Source organism: Euleptes europaea, chromosome 5, assembly GCF_029931775.1.
Source record: "Euleptes europaea isolate rEulEur1 chromosome 5, rEulEur1.hap1, whole genome shotgun sequence".
NCBI classification, from domain to species: Eukaryota; Metazoa; Chordata; class Lepidosauria; order Squamata; family Sphaerodactylidae; genus Euleptes; species Euleptes europaea.
In genome coordinates this window covers 91,922,465-91,944,177 of record NC_079316.1, presented here as the reverse complement: position 1 = coordinate 91,944,177, position 21,713 = coordinate 91,922,465, and the positions used below count along the sequence as shown (strand labels likewise).

The 21,713-nt window shown below is 45.1% G+C and overlaps 1 protein-coding gene across 1 annotated transcript in view; it reads left to right on the top strand.

Moving 5' to 3' along the window:
• Window positions 1-21,713, top strand: part of COL13A1 (collagen type XIII alpha 1 chain) — a 132,196-nt gene that overhangs the window by 38,246 nt on the left and 72,237 nt on the right. The window contains exons 7-11 of the mRNA XM_056850513.1: window positions 3,633-3,659; window positions 6,251-6,313; window positions 8,391-8,444; window positions 11,653-11,739; window positions 13,672-13,740. Of these exons, the coding sequence (XP_056706491.1) occupies window positions 6,275-6,313; window positions 8,391-8,444; window positions 11,653-11,739; window positions 13,672-13,740 (249 nt within the window). The 5' untranslated portion in view covers window positions 3,633-3,659; window positions 6,251-6,274. The remainder of the gene's footprint in view (window positions 1-3,632; window positions 3,660-6,250; window positions 6,314-8,390; window positions 8,445-11,652; window positions 11,740-13,671; window positions 13,741-21,713) is intronic.

Genomic DNA, 21,713 nt, shown 5'->3' with positions numbered 1-21,713 from the left:
CACACAGTGGCCAACCAGGTGCCTCTAGGAAGCCCACAAACTGTGTGTGTGTGTGTGTGTATAAAGTGCCTTCAAGTCGCAGCCGACTTATCGCGACCCCTTTTGGGGTTTTCATGGCAAGAGACTAACAGAGGTGGTTTGCCAGTGCCTTCCTCTGCACAGCAACCCTGGTATTCCTTGGTGGTCTCCCATCCAAATACTAACCAGGGCTGACCCTGCTTAGCTTCTGAGATCTGACGAGATCAGGCTAGCCTGGGCCATCCAGGTCAGGGCCCACAAACTTTTTGTAGTAGCCCCCGACAACCATAGCATCTGTTTGAAATCTCGCAAAAGGTTGCTTCAGATGACCTGAAGTGGTAAAGCCACCAAAAGATATTATTTTTAAGAATGTTCTTCTGGAAAACAGTCTGCATGGTGTACTTGCCACCTTGGCTGTCTGCCTGAATCCACCCACAGGACACAGTTGCAATAGAAAGTGAGAGTCAGCAGATGTTTCAGGGCAAACATTTAAGAAAAAAAAGTGTATTCTTCTGCTTTCTTTAGCTGTATCAGCCAATAATTTTTATTTGTCTTTATATTAGCATTTTCTTTCACTTTTATGTATACATCGTGCCCCATGGGTTAGAAGTTAAGAAATCAGGAAAATATACAATAAAAATATAGTGGAGATAACTTCCCTCAATTTGTTCTAGTTCTTCTACTAGAACAAATTGTGCAGATAAATACAATCACCTACATGTGTGAGCTATTATTTATTTTTTCCTGCTTATTTTCCTGTTTGTTCTAGAGAATCCATCTTGATCAATGTTTCTGTTATGTGTAATTTTATTTCTGTTTATCTCTTAGTGTCCTGGTATTCTCATGTTTCTCAAACAAAGTAATGCTGAATTTGTGCAGTGTGCATCCATGAAGCCATCAGCTCCCCAGTAAACTTTGTAATGAAAAAGGTGTTTAAATGTTGGTTGTCTAGCAACCTGGTAAAATAAATTAGCAGACAAAATTAGTATGTAAATGGGTGCACCAGTGCAATAGCACAAATTCTCTAAAATAATTGAGAGGAAGAAAAAAGCTCTGATAGTGAAGGAGAAGGGCAGGGTGAGTGATTTTAAGATTTCTACCCTTAGGGAATTTTATCTGCATTTATTTATCTGCGGAGGAATTCCAGTGTAGAAGAGCCCTTCATGCCACAGCACAATATAGAGCCAGCGTGGTGTAGTGGTTAAGAGCGGTGGTTTGGAGCGGTGGAGTCTGATCTGGAGAACCGGGTTTGATTCCCCACTCCTCCACATGAGCGGCGGAGGCTAATCTGGTGAACTGGATTTGTTTCCGCACTCCTCCACATGAAGCCAGCTGGGTGACCTTGGGCAAGTCATGTTCTCTCAGCCTCACCCACCTCACAGGGTGTCCGTTGTGGGGAGGGGAAGGGAAGGCGATTGTAAGCCGGTTTGATTCTGCCTTAAGTGGTAGAGAAAGTCGGCATATAAAAACCAACTCTTCTTCTTCTTCTTTCAAGGGGGCAAGAATTCCAGTTCACACAGTGCACCTGCCAGGTTTGACTTAGATGTTGCCTCACACAGACCATCCATGCAACCCTGAAGGGGGAGCAGAGCTGTTGAGGAGGCAGCATGACCCCTATGCCAATGTAAGGGCCACTTGCGCCAGCTAAGTGGGCACAGACGCCGGCGCTGGGGCACTTACACCAGCATAGGGGTGCCATGCAGTAGCATGAGCCTTGTGTGCCAGCGCTGCTTCCCCAGCTGCGTTTTTCCAGGGGGCTTTCCCGGGGAGCCCTTTCCCTTCAGGAATATGCTTTTTTGCAGGTATGGAGTTACACCTGCAAAATAGGTGGCATAGCCCTGTGAAACTTGATAGGAAAGTTGATTCCAACCATATTAACATGTCCACAAGTGTCTTTTAAAAAATAGAGATCAAAAGAGGCTTTCATGTGCCAACAAACCGGTGTTTGGGATGGGGTATGCCCAAAGCTGCTACATTACAGTGCCATAGTGCATAATATATGCTTACGCTATAGAGTCATTATAAGTGTTATAGATAGATAAACCAGAACAATTATTTACTAACAGGAATACCATTCTTTATTGACTGGGCAGCTGCATTCTTATATAGAACTAACAATATTACTGTGAGATATATATTTGGCAGGGAAATGTACATATTGCTATGTGAGACTATTTTCATACAAATCCCTTGTGAAAGCTCTGTTGATGTGGTCTGGGCCATCCAGCATTAGGTGTGGAGGATAGATGTTGCTTTAACTACAGCATTGCCCCCAAATGCATTGCTTTATTGTTTTCCATACATTGGGGAATATAGCAGTAAATACTATTGGGATATGGACTAAGCCTGCTTGTGAGCCTAACTACTGAGATTCAGAACTGTTCTTTCATTAGCCCCATCATGGGTTCTCTTGGTTATACTAGAATGCAATGTTTATATCTAATTCTGAACATGACCCTAGAGTGTGGATCAAAAAATTTGCACAATGGGGCCATGTACAGCTGGGGAGGGGGAAATCCAAAACCCTTTTTTTGAGTGGGGAGGTTGAAAATTTCTCAAACCTTAGAAGTGATTTCTGCCCAAGAAATGGCTGCTCAGGAGTCCTAAGGCTCTTGTGGCTCCAACGGTGCTCAATGTTGGATAAAGGTGGGAAGGTACAAATAGAAAGCACACCTCAAGTTCAAGCCTCCCCCTCCCCCGATATACACACACCACCAGCGAGATCATGGGGGTGTGTGTCTGGCTCAGAGGTGCTTTCAATGCTAATCCTCCCCCAGGTCAGCTGGGTGGCAGTGGTGTGAAGTTTGGAGCATTAAGCATGCAGGATGCACTTTTTGCTCCAAACCTTCCTCCCCAGTAACAGATGAATGTTATATGAGTTTGGACAGCTTTCATGACTGCAAAAGAACATATAATTGTGTAAACCAGCCCCGCTTATATCTCCCCCTGGCCGCTTGCGGCCACTCCCCCCCTGATCCGTGATAGGGGGAAACAACCCCCAGGTCGCCAATGGCGCGACCCGGCTTAGGGCCAATGGGGCGCGCTGGCTTGGGCCAATGGCGCGAGCAGGGTTTAGGAGCCTTCGCCTGGGACTGAAGCTCCTAGGTTTCCCCCTGCTTACCCACCTAACTATTTACATACATAACACCTTTTTGAAATGTTAGCCATTGCAGTTGTTGTTTTGGAAAAAGAAATTCCCTTCTCCATACCAACATTAGCAAATACCCACTCCATAATCCCCACATTGGCATTATAAGAGAAACACAGATTTGAGAAGCATGAGTTGTCTTCATTATATTTGGCTCTGGTTCTACCCTCAAGCCTGAATATTCCCAATTTTTCACATTTGTATTTCTACAAATTTATTTGTTTTCTAATATTTCTGGTCCAATTAAAGCTTCATAGAATTTTGTATTATCAAATTTTGCATCAGTGCACAGATATCTGATGAGTAAGACCTGGTGGAGCTCTTTGAAAAGATGTAATTAGCAGGGGTACTCTGGCATGAATCCTTTGTCAAGAAAAGCTCACCTACTCTGTTAGCTCTGAAATTAAAAGAGTCACTTTCATTTTTTTACAGTTTATATTTCTGTTGTCTTCTTTTTGTAATGTAGGGTGAATCAGGGATCCCAGGAGCAAAGGTATTGCACTTAAAGAAAATGACTTCTAAATCTGCTTTATCTGTATTTTGTTTTCAGTCTGTTAAGGAGAGTGCTGGTGTTATGGTCACAACATAAATGTCTTATCAGTGAAGCTGCTCAATGCAGTCAGTTTATGTTCATCTTTCCTCTCATTTCCCCCCATCTTCCACCTCCTATCATGGCCTGAGAATGAAATGTATTTCCCAGCTAATCAGTTTCTTTACTTCATCCTTGCTCACAATTCATACTTTATTAGAACCCAAAGACATATAAGTCTTGGTTCGGTGGCTTATGATGGAACAGTGACCACATCTTGCATCCTTACCCTCAAGTCAAAAATCCCTAGTTCATTTTCACTTCTCCCTTGTGCAAATCAAGACCATGGCCATGCCATTTTCAGTCTCCTCATTTTCTCATGAAATATATGCCGTTTTAAGGTTTATTTTTGTATCAGTTTTGTATAAGTCAAACATAACCTATAATAGGCCCTGACCTGAATGGGCCAGGCTAGCCTGATCTCGTCACATCTCAGAAGCTAAGCAGGGTCAGCCCTGGTTAGTATTTGGATGGGAGACCACCAAGGAAGTCCAGGGTTGCTGTGCAGAAGAAAGCACTGGCAAACCACCTCTGTTAGTCTCTTGCCATGAAAACCCAAAAAAGGGGTCGCCATAAGTCGGCTGTGATTTGAAGGCACTTTACACACACACACACACAACCTATAATAGACAAAAAAGGTATAAGGTATGAGAGCTTGCTTTTAGAACAGGACATTTTCCGGTAGCCCCTCCCCCTCCATTAGCTACTATAGAGAGAATAATGCCTGAGGCTATTGAACTATTTCTAGCCTGGGGTGAACTGAAGGGTGAGTTGCTGACTTTCATCTCTTCAAGATTTATTTTTTGAATGTGTAAACAAATCAGAGGCTGTCAATTTTAGATAAATTGTCTTGTAGGATCCTGGTTTTTTTCTAGCTTGATGGTTTGCCTTGATTCAGAATCAATTCAAATTAAGTTTTGCACTTTTGAGCACACACTTAGTTGTGACTTAAAATTGTAGGATTGTAGTGATCCGGAAAAGTAGTGATGTGCGATTTGCAAAGTCTGATTCAAATCTTGTGGTCTCCCTCTGTGGTCTCAGCTACATGTGCTCATGATGGAGTCCAGGTGTAGTCAAAATGGATCCTTCTTCCTCATGCCCAGGGGTTTTATCATTGCTTTTTACAGGCCCTCTTTTTTTTCCCCTTTCACTGCAACATGTGTTATGTAGAATGGACCTAAATCAGGATACTATCATTGTGGGGAAATTAACTGCTGAGAAAGAACATGTGTACTACAAGTCATTTATAACATGTATATATGGATATACACGTATATTTATAACATGTTTATCTGAGTGTAAGGTACACCTGGTCTGCATTCTTCTGAGCTAGAAAGTGGTGAATATATATTAAGATGGAGTGTTTTACATCCCTTCTGCAAAAAGATTGTTGAACTAAAATGTTGTGACACTGATATAAGAATTGTCATGATTGCCCACTCTGTAGCAATTTAGAAGTAGTAATTTGTGTTGGTGAATATCTTTTTTCATCCTTTCTTTGATTGTACTCAGTCAAATTGTAAAATTTGCTCTTCGGTAATCACCTTGCTGGGATATATTTATTTACTTATTTCATTTATAGTCCACCTTTCTCAGATTACCTTGCAGATTATGCAATTTAATATAAGAGCAGTATAATACTGTAACCAACAATCCAATGAAATTGGATTTCAAGATTAACGTAACAGCAATATGTACAATGAACAAGGCGATGAAAAAACTGCCTAAACTTTCAAACATTAACTATGACCCTGTTCCATATATGAAAATTGCCTCCTGAGCAATTCCTTTTTATACATTATGTGGAATAATAAAAATGGGGGAGCCTTTCTTACCTCATTAAGCAGGACATTCTACCAGGTAGGCACCACGACAGAGAATGCTCAGGTACTGGAAACGGTTGATCTTACCGTTTGCACAGAAGGCTTTATTCAGATGAGCAAAGCTACCACAGTGGGGCATTATCAGGAGAGGCATTCCTGCAGATATATGCATCCTAGGCCATGGAGGACAGTGAGAGCCAGTAGTTTGAATTGAATACCTGTCACAAATCTTGGAATGTAGCTGCTTTGGTTTCCTATTCCTTGATTTAGCTAGATACACAAATGCTGCTGCCTGCACATTGAATACGACGTAAGCACTTATCCTAAGGCACTTCTCCTGCTTTTGTGAGCTGCAGATGAACAGTGCCCAAACTTGTATCAGTTTGCTCTGTATTTTTTGCCATAACAGTAGCTACTCATCCAACTGCCATTATGTGACAAGTTTTCTGGTTGATTTATGCCAAATAAAGGTGTGATTTGATTTGAAGTTTTGATTTGATTTGATTTGATTTGAAGTATGTCAGAGCATGAGCTTTGGGTCTTCCCCACTGAGGTGCAAATTGTTTTGCTGTTGGGGCACATGATTTATGTTTTGGTGATGTTGTTGTACTTTGAGAACACCAATCAGGTGTAGCATAATTTCTCTCTGTCTCTCTTTTTTACTTAAAAAAGGGAGAACGTGGAATTACAGGGAAGATGGGCCCGCCAGGTTTCCCAGGGAAAAGAGGGCAGAGGGTAGGGCATTGTAAAAGTCTTGGAATTGGTTTTCATTGCTTGTTCACCATCCCCACCCTTGTTCTGGTTGCTTTGAGCTGCATTTCTATGCTTGGGAAGAATGCTTCCAATCCCTTACTTACATCTGTGTGCTGTGTCATAAGAACAGGTTAACATTTTTTTTTTTAAGGTGTGAAATTAGAGATGTTTAACTTTTGGACTACCTGATTTTCAGCCATGATAAGTCAAGGTATTGCTGTTCAGAATATACAAAACAACATCTTTATCAAAGAAATATAAAGCAAAACGTGTCATTACAGAATCAATGGCATTCTTTGAAGTTAGCATATCTCAGATGGGTATGGGAACAGCTCCCCAGTACTTTTAGGGTTAGGCAGCAGAATGGATTGATTTGGCCTGTTATGAGTCATGATCACTGGTCAGGGTTATAAAGAAAACAAGCAGGGGACCTGCAAGGACTTGTGGGGGCATCTAATTTTCTCCTGTATTGCCTGCCCCCTACTATTTTTTCTTTCCCTTCCCTGGCAGCCCCCATAGCCTCTCCCATATTCCTGCTTCCTTCTCTCCTTCCCAACCTCCAGCCAACCTACTTTTATCTGCCCCCTTATCTTTAGCTTTCCCTCTCCCAGCAGCATCTCCCTGGGAAAAGTCCGGTCCAGTTGTATGGAGGGGGTTTCCACCAGGTTGGGCCCAGTTGCACAGTGGCAGCTGTGAGGCCCGGGCCTGTTGTGTGAGTGGTGAATCTTTGGGGGTCGCCGTTGAGCCTACAAAGCCAGGCTGACACATCTGCCATCGGCTCTATTTTTATATTATGTCTCTTAACCCTTGAAATACCAAAATAAAATAGGCATGATGGGAGCATAGAGGGATTCAGAAGATAGCAGGAATGCTTAAATATTTATGAGGGGATGTAATCACTACTTACCTAGAAGATGACAAAATCCATATATCTGATCAATATTAGCTCTAGGTACAATTCATTAACTCTTTATATTTCCCAGTCTAATTTGAAAATAAAGCACTTTGCTTAATGGCTTATGTTCATGATGAAATAGGCCAGCTCACCTTTGGTGTACAGATGTAGATAGGAGATCAAAATGTCCCTATGAGTACATAATTTCTGCTCATATTCAGAGTTTTATTTGCATGGCCATGTACATTTTGTCCTTTGCACCAAATATCATTCAAAGCATATAGTTGTCCGGAATAGAAGTTGGAATCTTAAGAATTTAAACTAATAGTTTTATCTTGGCTCATAGAGTGTGGTGCAGCTCAGGTGCTGAATGGGGAAGCTAGGCAAAACTTTCTGTGGTCAGAGTATGGCAGTGATCAAGGAATGAGGATTTCACTACTCTGTAGTCCATGGCTATTTTTCCCTTCCATTTTGCTCATTCTGCCTCCTTTCCTCAGTCGTTTTGCCTTCCTTTCACCATTCTCTCTTTTTAAGACCTACTTTTATGACACTTCAGTGCATTATTTCACAGAGAAAAACTTGCACTAGTTGACTCTCAGACTCACTTCATGCTTTACCTGTAGTGTGTTTGTGGCTGTCGTATGAGTGTTCCCCAACCTGTAATATCTACAATTTCACCTAACCCTTCTGGGTTAGAAATGGATGGATAACATGGCTGAATACCATACTATGCTAATGATGCCTGTTCCATTAAGAAGATTGTTGCTAGCATGTAACAATGTGATCTACCCTAACAACATGAGAATAAGTTTCAGAGTTTACGAGAAGTGTTCAGTTTGTTGAAATCCCTGAAACAATTCTGGACTAAATGGTTTAAACACATGGCCATATAGATGCAGCTGGTGTTTTCTATCATGATATTATTTGAGAAGTAATCAAATAGTGGACAGCTGGCCAAGGTGTGTTGCAAAAAAGGTGGTTCTGCTGGAAGAAGTGGGTACACCTGTTCTGAAAGTCTTGACCTTCAGAAGGAAAGCTAATGGGAATTGGAGTGAACTTTAGACATGTTTGATGCTTTGTTCCTGTACACATCTTTACTAACATTCAACTAATCCTACAGATCATTGCAACCAATATCTTACCTTATCTATATTCTTCCAACAGGGAGAAAAAGGAGCTCTTGGTGATCCAGGACCTCCTGGAACCTTAGGACAGAAGGTTTGTTTAGTTAAGTGAAGGAAGGGGGAATGTCCCTTACAAAAACCTGCTTGTTCTGGATAAAAAAGATGGGATGATTCTGCCCAGTCTTCTAATTTGGTTAAATGATGACAAGTATATAGCTTAGATGATATATCCAAAAGGCTGATTGGGCAATAGTTAGCAGGATCTTATCTATTACCCTTTTAATAAATTGGGTAAATAACACTTTGTTTCCAGTTAGCAGGAATAACACAGGTTAAGTTTCAGAAAAAAGCCTTGCTAATATTCGATACCACCTGTGGGCTGCTGAGTCAGTCTATTGGTCCAGCTAGCTCACTGTTGTCTCCTCTGACTGATAGTGGCTCTCCAGAATCTCATTTAGAGAAAAGTGTTTCCTAGCACCTACTATCTGAGATCTTTCCAAACGAGATGCCAGGGACTGAACTTGCTGCCTGCAAAGCATGTGGGTCCACCACTGAGACCATATACTTGCCGGGTGCAGATATTACAAAATTGACACCGTGGTGTCTGAACTGATACTGAATTTAGCAAAGACATTTACCAGCATATCAACACGGGCTGCTTCCATACAGCAGGCATTCTCCGTATTGCTTTCATTGCCACTGTGAATTCAGAGGCATGTACATTTGCCACAACTTGTTTATTTATACCCTACTTTTTGCCACAATGGGGACCATAGTACCTTACAACATCCCCCCTTTCATTTTGTTTTCAGAGCCCTGTGAGGAAGGTGAAGCTGAGAGAGTGACTTGACCCATGGTTACCCAGCAAGCTTCCGAGGCAGAGTGTGGGGTTTGAACCTGGGTCTCCCAGATCCTAGTCCAACACTCTGACTACTATAGCATGCTGGTTCTCCACATGTGGGTGTTTTCTGTGCATCCTGACTCTCCCTTTCCATAAGTGCTCAGCAGAAACACTGCATTGGCTCTCAGGGCATGGCTGTCACGGCTGCCATGATGAGTTGGCAACCCTTTTGTTGTTCTTTTGAATATGAATACGAAAGCCTTTATTGGCATTAAAAAGGAAACGTACAGGGGAGTTTACAGTAAAATCATGATATAAAATATGCAAGAGTCATATGATAAGGTTTACTATAAAATCATTTTTATCGGAACATACAAATCCCACTAGATTAGTTACTTGGTTATTTAATCCTGAGTTAACCATTATATGGTGCAGAGTAGCAATCCCGTTCTCTGATTACAAGCAAAAAAACCTTTGCCACCGAGTCTATAATTGTTGGATCCTGCATAGTCATAAGGTAGGACACCTTTGAATTGGTAGGTAATCTTTCCCATTCAGCAAATAGCAGGTCTATGAGGTTGGAACGGCCGCTATCGTATAGTGGACACTTACGGAGGATATGTGAAACTGTTTCTATGTCGCCTTCTCCACATGGGCAGACCCGATCCAGATATGGAACTTTATTAAATCTTCCATATAGTAATGCAGATGGTAATACATTTAATCTAGCGAGCATATATGCTCTCCACTGTTGGGGTACAGTTAGACACGTGAAATATTGCGCCACAAATTGTTTATATGGCCAAAACTCCCAGCACAGGGTGTTGTTCTTTTGTTCCCTAATAAACTATACCATTATTCTGTTAACATTTCAAACAGATGTGGCAATAGATTGTTATAGTTCTATAGCAATGATTGATTTTTGTTTAAAAGCCCCCAGAAAGCTATGTAGCAGGGGGAAATGCCGAGAAAACAGCACCCATGAGGGGCTGACAGTGAGAAAATTATGCCATTGTGAACCAGACCTTTGTAGGGCCAGCAATATTCACCAGTCCTTCAAGATGGCGTGCTAACACATTAGGATAGCTAGATTCGAGGCCAACAAGATTTTGGGGTATAAACTTTCACGATCTGACTAAGGGAGCTTTGACTGTTGCAAGTTTAGACCCCAAAATCTTGTTGGACTCTACGGTACAATTGGACTAAAATCTAGCTGTTCTACTGCAGACCAATACGCCTACCCTCTGAAGCATTAGGACAGAATTCTTTCCAAAAAGATTGGAGTAAAGGAGATTTGGAAAGGAGCATGTTTAAGAATGCGGAAACTCTAGAAATAGGACAATTACAGCAAAGTGTTGTTTAGAAAATCCAAAAACTTCTGTTTTCGAAACTAAGGTTGGGAAAACCCGCCATGGAGAATGCAGCTGTGATCTGGGATATCATTATGAGAAAACGTTATCAGGCAACCAAGGTTACTGCCAGGAAAACCTTCTCAGTATCACTTTCTGCCCCCTTTCACCTACCTGAAGAAGGTTCCATCATGGAAATATGAAGGTATAATAATCAATTGACCATAGTTCCTCTTTCTCTGTACCTAGGGCAGGGGTCTCAAAACTGCGGCTCCAGAGCCGCATGCGGCTCTTTGGCCCGTTGAGTGCGGCTCTCCGAACTTGGTTCGGAGCCCCTGCTCTTGCGCCCGCTCGCGCCGGCAGCCGGGTTGCGGAGCCGACGCGCCTGAGAGAGAGAGAGCGGGCTCGCTGTCTTCCCCCCCCCCCCCACCATGGAGAATGGCCCGGTCCCCCTTTCCCTTGCCCTCAATGGTTGGGAGGCTAAAGCCTCCCCTCCCCTCTAGCCGCGCGATTGCTGGGCAGGCAGCTCGGCGGTTCCTGCCCCCCCCCGCCTATCAGCTGTTGGGCGGGGTGGGCTTCCTTTGGTAGACCTGGCCTCCGGCTGAGTCCCATTGGGAGGCCATGTCTACCCACTGGCTTTCTTGGCAGTAACCTGGACTCCGAGGAGGGGAAAAAGTCCCCCTTCAGAGGCCAGGTCTACCAATTGGCTTTTATAGGCCTCCGGAGGCCAGGTCTACTGCCAAGAAAGCCAATGGGTAGACCTGGCCTCCCAATGGGACTCAGCTGGAGGCCAGGTCTACCAATAGGCTTTTATGGCGGTAGGCCAGGCCTCCAGACGAGGACTCCAGACGGGGAGGGGGAAATGGCAGGGACTTACAATTTAATTTTTATCAATAAATAAGATCACTATTAAGTATGATATCAAGTTTTATTCAGTGTACCTATAGTTTAATTAAGACTTAAAACTTTAATTAAAGTTTATTAAGTTAATAAACAGTGTACCTACCTATATAGTTTAAGTTTAAGAAATTTGGCTCTCAAAAGAAATCTCAATTGTTGTACTGTTGATATTTGGCTCTTTTGACTAATGAGTTTGCCGACCCCTGACCTAGGGAGAAAAAGGAGATTCTGGAAATGCACTTGGAGGAGGTAAAGGAGAACCTGGACCACCAGGATTGCCTGGATCTCCAGGACCAAAGGTAAATAATTCTGCCCTTTTATAAGTGTAATGAATATTCCAGATGGGTATGAGGAATATTGCCTCTTCAGTAGGACGTTTACAGTGCCATCCTAAGTAGAGTTATACCCTTCTATGTGCATGCTTAGGATGGAACTGCCAATTTGCTGTTTTAACACTGGCCATCAAATCTCTGAATAGCTCTTCTATGAGGAAAATAAAATTTCCTCTTCTAGTCTCTTTGAAGTAGTTAATCAAAATTCCCTGCCTATATTTACATAAATGAATATAATACCTCTGGAATTGGCGAAGAAACACTTTTTCAGACAAGTTGTTATCTAGAAGATATGGAAACACAACACAATAAATTTCCCCACAGTACTTGTAAGTCATGTGGAAATGCAAAGTTTTGATCCTTATTGAAAATCCAAGTGACAGTGTTATGTCTGACAAAGTAAGTTATGGTTGGCACTTACCTAATTTTGTTAAGGTATGTATTGCATTCAGTAGAGTTATACCAGATCAGATCTTCAGAATGAGAGTACTGGGAAAAACTCATTTTACTCCCCTAAATAGTGCTTAGTTCTTCTGCGTGAGTCATTATGTGTATCTGCATTAAGATTCAGTCATAAGGAATCATGGGAGGATATCTGGAGAAATGAAACCATGTAATACTTACTAGTCACATTGGAAGAAGAATCTGAAGCCCTGGGGGAGCAGGGCCAATTTGTCCAAGGGTGATTGTTGCATTTATTTGTTTAGTCAGAGGCTATATTCAGGAAAACTGACTACATTACCAAATAAGATTTTCAGCAGCCTAATACAGTGGTCGGCAAACTCATTAGTCAACAGAGCTAATTATCAACAGTACAACTATTGAGATTTCTTTTGAGAGCCAAAACGCCTTTTAACAACCATTCATCCACGGGAGGTTTTGTCTTGGATTTGCCGCTCTCTAGATGCACATTTTCCCCATCTGCATTCTCAAAACTCTGCAGGGGGGCTTATTGTTGAGTTTTGAGAATCTGGATGGGGAAAATGTGCATCTGAGTGGCAAGTCCAAGGCAAAACCTCCCATTCATAAATGGCCAATAACCCCCCATGCAGAGTTTTGAGAGTCTGGATGGGGAAAATGTGCATCTGGGTGGCAAATCCAAGGCAAAACCTCCCATTCATAAATGGCCAATAACCCCCCCCCCCCCATGCAGAGTTTTGAGAATCTGGATGGAGAAAATGTGCATGTAGAGAGTACAAATCCCAAAAAGAGAGTACAAATGAATAAAACATGTCTTTGCCCCCCGGGCCCTGATGTCCTCCTCCTCCTCCTCACCGCTGCCGCCCAGGCTCCTTCCTTCCTTCCCTCCCCGGCCGGCGTGCCGTCCGCCCGTCCTCAGCGCCTCAGCCTCCTCCACCAGCCAAAACCAGCGCGAAAAATCCTGCCCACTGATTGGCTGCTGCTGCCCGCCTTGGCGCCGCCGGCCCTCAAGCGCCGCGTGCAAAACCCGGCCGCGCTGTGAGGGGAAAGAAAGGGGGGTGAAGGAGGAGGAGGAGGGCGCTTTCCAGAGCCACACTCAAGGAGCCAGAGAGCCGCGGTTTGCCGACCACTGGCCTAATAAATTGAGGTTCTGTTTGATCTCTCACACTTTCCTGTTCAGGTAGAGCAGATCGACTTCTAGTTTACACTACAGAAATGGCTCAAAGTATGCAAATGAAACTAACCATCATAAATAATTTCAGATGCCAATTTCCGAATACAGGTGCTTAAAATTTTGCTGCTGGCAATGTTGATCCCAAGTACTGATTTGAAAATGAGCATCTTGGAATATTAGCAAACATCAGAAAATTGTCCCCACACTGACTTTGAATCCTTACCGAGTTTAGAGAAACCAACTATATTTCAGATATCTTAGATCAATCGAGGTCCTAACCACATATTTGACTGATTTTTTTTTAGGGTTCCAAAGGGGAACCAGGAAAGAACGAAATAGTGGATTACAATGGCAGTATCAATAAAGCCTTACAGGTAAAAAACAAAACAAAAAACACCCTGACACATATAACTTAAGGGGGTTGTGGTTTTATTTAACCAGCTTTTTAATGGTCTGCTTCTGTTTTTTGATAGTTTTATACTGTTTATATCCAATGACTTGTTTTTATATTGTTACTTAAGCCGCCTCAAGCAGGACTCTGAAGAAATAGACTAAGGTCATTTATGCATGGTCGCTTTAACCTCCTTTATTCCCCGTTTCAGCCAGGATCAAATTTTTCAGTATGCATGATACCTCATTCCTTTGAAGTTCAACGCTGTTTCAACGCAAAACGAACCCGGCTTTTCCCATTCCTCTTCTGGCCCGAATTAAACCGTTCATCCTGGCTCATTCCGGAGTCACAGAGCATGCATACTCTGTTCTTGGGTTGAGCTTCCTATGCCCCACCCTTTTCCAACCCCCTCTTCAAAGCAGCATGCAGAGGGGAAAACAGAAGATTGGCTTCTCTCACAGCCAATCACAAAACAGTATGTAAAGAGGCGGGGATTCAAGTGCTTCCTGCTTCCTGCTACCTCGGAGCTCTTTCTGAGCAAAAGAAAGGCTTTTTAAAAATGAGGCTTAGATTTCTCCCCCCCCCCCCCCGCCCTTCTTTCAGGTAGCTCCTTTTTTTGTTCTTAAAATGCTTTTTTATGCGGCAGTTGGGTTTGGGGGGAAGGAAATCTTCTCTCGCAGGGAGCACTGCAAAGTAAGCCAATTATAGAGCAGCATTTAAAGGGGTAGGACTTGATTTGAGCTTGGGAGACTGTTTTTCTGTATTCACGGTTCGACTAGAACACAGTTTCATCCCTGATCATTCAAGCCAATGCATACAGTTTCCCCCAACCCGGGTTACTTTAATGTGCGATGAACCCAGGTCCAAGAAGGGATATCCAAACCATGCTTAAAAGACCCTTGTCTTCATCTTCATGGCCTCTTTGCAGTCCCACATGGGAAGTGCGCATGCGCAGGCCAGCCTCGGAACGTTTAGAAAGCTTCTTTTTAGCCCAACAACAAGGATTGCTCCCCCTCCCCTCTGGCAGCTGTCCTTCCCGCCCTTTTGAACATGTGATGGAGGGGCGGGGAGCATCCTTCCCTCAGTTCTCTTTCTGCCGCCGCGGTTAGAAGATGCTTTGGAGAGCTTTGCCTGTTCTTCAGAGCTTTCTCCCTTGATTCTTGTCTTCGTCTTCTGTCGTTCGGTCGTCTTGTTCCAGGATGGCACTCTTCAAAAAATGTAAGAGTTGCGGGACTACGATGGCTAAACTGGAGGAGCATGAGGACTGCCTCATATGTTTGGGTGAGGGTCACATTCCATTGGCCTGCCCTGTTCACCCCTAATGCTAATAAAGATCAAAATTTGAGATCAAAGCAGCCCTGTGGGAACAGGCTATGAATTTCCCTCGGGCTCAGGATTCGGGTAATAAAAAATCCAAGTCATCTGTGCTGATGCCTCCACCACATTCCACTAAGAGCCTCCCGGCAACTTTGAAGAGAGCTGGGTCTGAACCCCTTATGGCATCTTCTAAGAAGAAGAAGCACTCCTCCTCGTTGTCTAAGCAAGGGAAAAATCGAGCTCTAATCCTGCAGATGGTGGGTTGTCGGCTCCATCGACCTCAAAAGTAGCATCGTCCCCTAGAGGTTCCTTGATCCTGAACCCCAAAGGGCGGGTCGCTTCACCAGTTAAAGAGTCGATTCTGGCGAGCCAAGCTGAGATTGACCTTGAATCAGCACTTGTTCCGGTTGTCCGCCTGAACCCTCTTCAAGTGCAGGTCACTGATCCTGAGGCGCTCGATCCCATGCTGGAGGCTCGACCATTGACCCCTATGATGCACCCCCCCTTCCAACCACTTCAATATCCCACTCACTCAGCCTGGCTGTATATGCTGAGGGGAAAAGGCGTTGGCCTGAGTATATTTGTGAGGAGAATTATTTTCCTTCTTCTCCTCCAGTCCCACACCCGTATTTACCTCAGTGAGAAATAGGAGACAAGAGGCTTTTCAACTTAAACAGAGAAAACAGGGAAGTTTATTAAAGAGAACTTACAGAGATTGGTTTTAAAGAAAAGGCAGAAATTTTGGAGGGAAAACTCAGAGTTAGATTGATACAAGCAAGATTACTTCAGAGAGATATAGCTTAGATGTTCCCTTTACTCAAGTTACTTTTAGTTCTATCTGTCAGAACTATTATACACATTCAGATTCAGCTTTAGTTCTATCCCTTAGAACTACTATTCAGATTCAACTTTCAAAACTGCCATACAGCTTCAGACTCTCAAAACTCTGTCCCCAGCCTATCTCTCTCTCTGATTACCCCACCTAAGTGGCTGTAATCCTCCACACCTTCCTGCTACTGGAATAGCTCCACCTCAGAGACTAATTCCCCTTGTGACTTGAGAATGGGCCCTCTCTGACCCAATTCTCACTCCTGTCACTCCCACAGGTTGTGTGTGTCAATAGCTTTGGCTTTCACAGAACCCGCAGGTTCACAGAGTATAGTCTGGCTTCCGCTCGGTCTTGCTACCAAGCTCTGAATCTCACACAGCCCTCTCTGGCTGGTCCCAAGCTTCCACTACTTTCTCAGCCTCCTCTCTGGCTGGTTCCATGCTTCGAATCCTATCACAGCCCTCCTGTCAGGCTGGGTCCCAAACTTCGAATGCTTTCTCTGTCTCTCTCAGCTCAGAGTGTCAGCTCTCTGGCTCCGCCCACTCTTCGCCTGTCAGCTCTTGCTGCTGGTTAGCCCCTTATCCATCACAACCCCAAATGCAGGATCTCCATACCCATCTGTATCCGGAGAACGGGAATCCAGGCCTTGGCAGCGTTTGCCTCGACCTCGAGGGAAGGAGCGTCATGACTCCCCTTTGTCGCCTCGACGTCAAGATTGGGATAGTGAGGCTTCAGTTAGTCGCAGACCTAGGAACCCTTCGCCCTCAAGGAGCGGCTCCAAGATGTTTTCTTCATTGGATGACAACGTCGTGGAGGTCTCACACAGCCACTTCAATCCCGAAGATTTGTTTGACCCACAGACTTGGACTTTTCCCGCTGAGCCACTGATGGACTGTCGTGGATGCGATGCCGATTGGGCTCGATCTCACTGGGGACCGCATCCCCCATGGGGGTACTGTCAATATGAGCTCCAAGCTTGGGCTCAGGGTGATATGGGCTATCCTCTGGCACACCGGCAGCAGCCAATGTCCTCCTAGGTACCTATACCACCAACGCGCTTGGTCCCAATCCACAACTCAGAGTCAGAGGAAAGGTACTCAGAATCCGGGCATGCTTCACTTCCTTCACCTGACGAGGTGGTGGGGGACCCCTCCCCGGTTTCCCTTACGGAGGACACTAAGGCATACTCCGAAATGTTTAGTTGTCTCTCGAAGGCTCTCGGGCTTGAGGTGACCCCCTCGGACCTGGTCCCTGATGACCCCATTATGGGTTTTTTTTCCCAACCAACACTGGTCCAATTGAATTCTCATGGGTTAAGGGTATTCATCAAATTGCTGATACCCCATGGGCCAAACCTGCTTTCAATGTCCCTTCGGTCAAGAAGATCGAAAACTTATATAAGATAAAGCAGGATGAGGCTCCTTTCCTGTATCAGCATCTCGCCCCCACTTCCATAGTCACTAGGGTCCTCGCCTCTAAAGGCCAGGTGACCAGTCATTCCTCCCCTCTTGATAAAGAGGGGAGGAAACTCGATATCATGGGCAGGAAAATTTATTCTGCAGGGGCCCTAGGTCTTAGGGTTTTTGGCCCTCATGGGCAGATACCAGATGTTTCTTTGGGACAGGGTATCAAACCTCCTTTCCTCCCTTCCCCAGGATAAGGCACAGGAAGGAAAGATCTTTCTGGCAGAGGGCTCTAAACTGGGCAAATACCAGATTTCCTCGGCCCGCCATGTAGCAGACACTGCAAGTAGAACAGTGGCCGCTAGTGTCGTACTACGCAGGCACTCATGGCTGCATTCCTCTAACCTCTCTGGAGATGCCAAGGCATCTGTAGAGGACATGCTCTTCGATGGGAAGGCCCTGTTTAACGAAAATACTGATGAATGGCTCGATAACATTCAAAAGGATAGGATCCCTGCCAAGGCCGTTGGCATTACCCAACCTGCACAGTCCACCTCCGCCAAGCAGAGGTATCCATACAGGCAACAAAACTATCAAGCTAGACCCTTTCATTTCCAATCCTACGGTTATTCCCAACAGGGTCAGTCTAAACCTTACTGCCCTCAGCAGCAAACTAAACGGTATCAAACCAAGCATCAGGGGTGGGAGTGGGGGGGGTAAGAAGGGCAGCAGATCCCCTGACCACTCTTCCTACAACAAGAAACCTGCTGCATGACTAACCAACCTGTCTATATCTGTTGATGTTACCTTTTTTGAGAGATTGAAGTTTTTTGCTGTTAACTGGTGTTCCATTTCTAATGATAGTTCTTTCCATCATTAAAAATGGTTACTTTTTGGAGTTTTACAACTGTTGCTTCCTTTTCAGAACTACTCACCGGCTCCAGTGTCATGGTGGCTACCAACAACACTGCCACAAAGTACTACCTTTGTAAGCAGGGAGGCACTGGCTCCATGGCCTTTTGCCAAGAGGCCATGCAAATCTGGGAGTGGGCCATTGCCCATAATGTTTCTCTGTCTGCTATGCACGTAGCAGGAGTATCCAACATGGCTGCAGATGCCCTCAAGTCGGGTTGCTTCCCTGCAGCACGAATGGTCCATCCAGGACAAGTTCCTTGTCCTGGTCTTTGCCCAATGGGGCACCCCAAGCGTAGACTTGCTCGCCACAGTCCTCAATGCCAAATGCCCAACCTTCTGCTCCAGGGCAGCAGCAGACCCAAGGTCCATAGGGGACACTTTCCAGGTCCCCTGGGGAGGACGGGACCTTATGTATATGTTTCCCCTTTCCCTCTCCTGTGAAGGACCTTAGCGAAAATCCTTCAGGATCGGGCCTCCATCATCCTAATCACCCCATACTGGCCCAAGCACCCTTGGTTCCCCCTTCTATGGAAGCTGGCAAAGGGATTCCTCCTCCACTTCCCCCCACAGGAGGACCTTCTGCGGATGGGCAGTGTTCGTCACCACGACGTGCCCTCTCTTCATCTGACTGCATGGTTAATCCTTCAGTAAACCAATGGTTAGAAAGAGTGGCGGAGGTCCTCTTATCTTCACATAAGCTAACCACCAGATGGTCCTACAACTCTAAGTGGACACGTTTTTCCCACTGGGCAACTACTAGAGGTCTTATACCAGATACCTGTTCCTTGCCCAATGTTTTGGATTACTTTGTGTCCCTTAAGGACACGGGCCTTTCTAACACCTCCATAAAGGTTCACCTGGTGGCCATTTCCGCCTTCCATGTGAGTATTGACGCAGGCTCACTTTTTTCTCACCCTCAGTGCAAAAGATTCCTTAAGGGCTTGAACAATATGAATTCTCCAGTAAAAACCCCAGTGGCTCAGTGGAGTCTTCCCTTGGTTTTAGCTCAACTGATGCAGAAGTCCTTTGAGCCTATGGCCACCTGTCCTTTAGACCTTCTGTCTTATAAGACAGCCTTCCTAGTGGCCATCACATTGGCCCGCAGGGTCGGGAACCTAAGGGATCTGTGCCACTATGTCCCTTTCACTAAGTTTCATAGGGATAGGGTGGTTTTACGGCCTAGTTTGGAACACTTGCCCAAGGTTCTATCTGGGTTCCACCTATCCCTGGACATAGTATTGCCCATCTTTTATCCAGATCCCCAATCTCAATCGGAAAGGTCCTTGCATACGCTGGATGTCCGAAGGGCCCTATTGTTTTATTTAGACCGCACTCGCCAGTGTAGGCAAGATACATCTTTATTTATTTGTTTTGTGGGTCCCAACAAGGGCAAACAAGACACCACACAGACACTGTCACGGTGGGTGGTCTCAGCCATTAAGAGGACCGACGCAGAGGCCCGTAAACCCTGTCCGCTCCCAGTTCATGCCCACTCTACCAGGGCCCAGGCCTCCTCGGCTGCCTTTGCCTCCCACGTAGATCTGCAAGACATCTGCCGTGCTGCAACTTGGTCCAGGCCTTTGACGTTTGTCCTGCACTACCTGTTGGACATCGATTCTGGAGCGGATGCTGCTGTGGGGAAAGCTGTGTTGAGTTCCATTCTACAGTGACCCGCTTCCACACCCACCTCCACAGTAAGTGAGTGTGCTAATCTCCCATGTGGGACTACAAAGAGGCCACGAAGATGAAAACAGTGTTGCTTACCTGTAACTGTTGTTCATCGAGTTGTTCTCTTTGCAGGCACACATCCCTCCCTCCTTCCCCGCTGTGGCCTGGCTCACCGCCTAGTGGGTCTGGGTACCATGGCGGCAGAAGGAGAACTGAGGGAAGGATGCTCCCCGCCCCCTGTCATATGTCCAAAAGGGTGGGAAGGATCGTTGCTGGAGGGGAGGGGGAGCAATCCTTGTTGCTGGGCTAAAAAGAAGCTTTAAAACATTCCATGGCTGGCCTGCACATGCACAGTTCCCATGTGTGCCTGCAAAGAGGACCACTCAATGAACAACAGTTACAGGTAAGCAACACTGTTTTCTTCATCATCCATCATCGTCAGTACCCAAGTGGCCTTTTTAGCCTGTCAAGAATAATGTGTTTTGCTTCACAGAATTACTGACAAACTTAACTTCCACCATTACTGGCAAATATTTGGGGAGTTAAGCATATGGACTGAAGCAGTTGCAACCATCATGCCATGTGATTGGACACAGTCATATGTAAGGATGCTCAGATTTTCAAAGATGTGTTCATGGGTTTGCCATATTTTGATATTCACTACGAATTAATTTATGGTTGACCATAACCAAACAGAAATATTTTATAACAAGTAAAATTCTAAATGGAACTAGAAAATTGTTAACAGCACAACTATACTAATTGATATAGTTCAAGTAGTAGGAACATGATTGGTCATAACGTACAAAAGTCCCCATCAAATTCTAGTTTTATGCTCAGGTTGCATGCAACAACTACTGGTCTCAGATGGGGGTGAAAATCCAGACAATCCATTAGGCCCCAGGGGAGGTGTCGCAGGCCCCGATGTTTCCCAGTTCACCTGGAGGACTGGCAGGCACAGCAGGCTTGGCAAAGGGTGCAGCTCCATGCTCAGAAATGATGATAACATACACTCCCAGGTGTAATGAAGTATCCAATCTTTATTACCAATGCAGGGCTGCAGTTAACTTCACCCAGCCTCGTTACAGAGTGGCAAAACCCGACTCCTCCACTGGCCTCTCCCAGGAATGGCACCTATCCTCCTTTAATGCTTGTCCCAGCGTTGGACTTCATCCCTCCTGCCTGTAGCCACTACAACTCCCTCATTCTCAGGGGGACGCCCTCTCCCCTCAATGCAACTGAGGCCGTTATTCACCCTCGGCTCACCGAATGCATGTCCGGCCAGTCCCGCCTAGAGTTGCCAGCCTTCAGGTGGTGGCTGGAGATCTCCTGCTATTAGACAGATCTGGTGGTGGCTGGAGATCTCCTGTCTCCAGGTGACAGAGATCAGTTCCCCTGGAGAAAATGGCCCCTTTGGAAGGTGGACTCTATGGCATTATATTGTGCTGAAGTCCCTCCCATCCCCAAACCCCACCCTCCTCAGGCTCCATTCCCAAAATATCCAGGTATTTCCCAACCTGGAGCTGGCAACTGTAAACTCAGTCCACAGGGAAACCTTGTCCAATCCCACAGTGCACCTGTCCCTGTTCCAGCATCCCTTCTCAAGTGACCCCACCCTGGCCAGCCCCAGGGTGCCTGCACCAGCAGCTTCTCAATCTGTGTGCCATCCAGGTGCAGCACCTCTCTCCGCCACAGGAAGATTCAATTGCAGATGCACATCTAGCTCACTCGGGGTTTTTTTTTTTTTAGATCAGTTCTGCCTGTATATAGTTTCTAAGACATTTCAGATTGTTCCCTGCCTGTTGTTAAAAGTTAAAGAAAGCT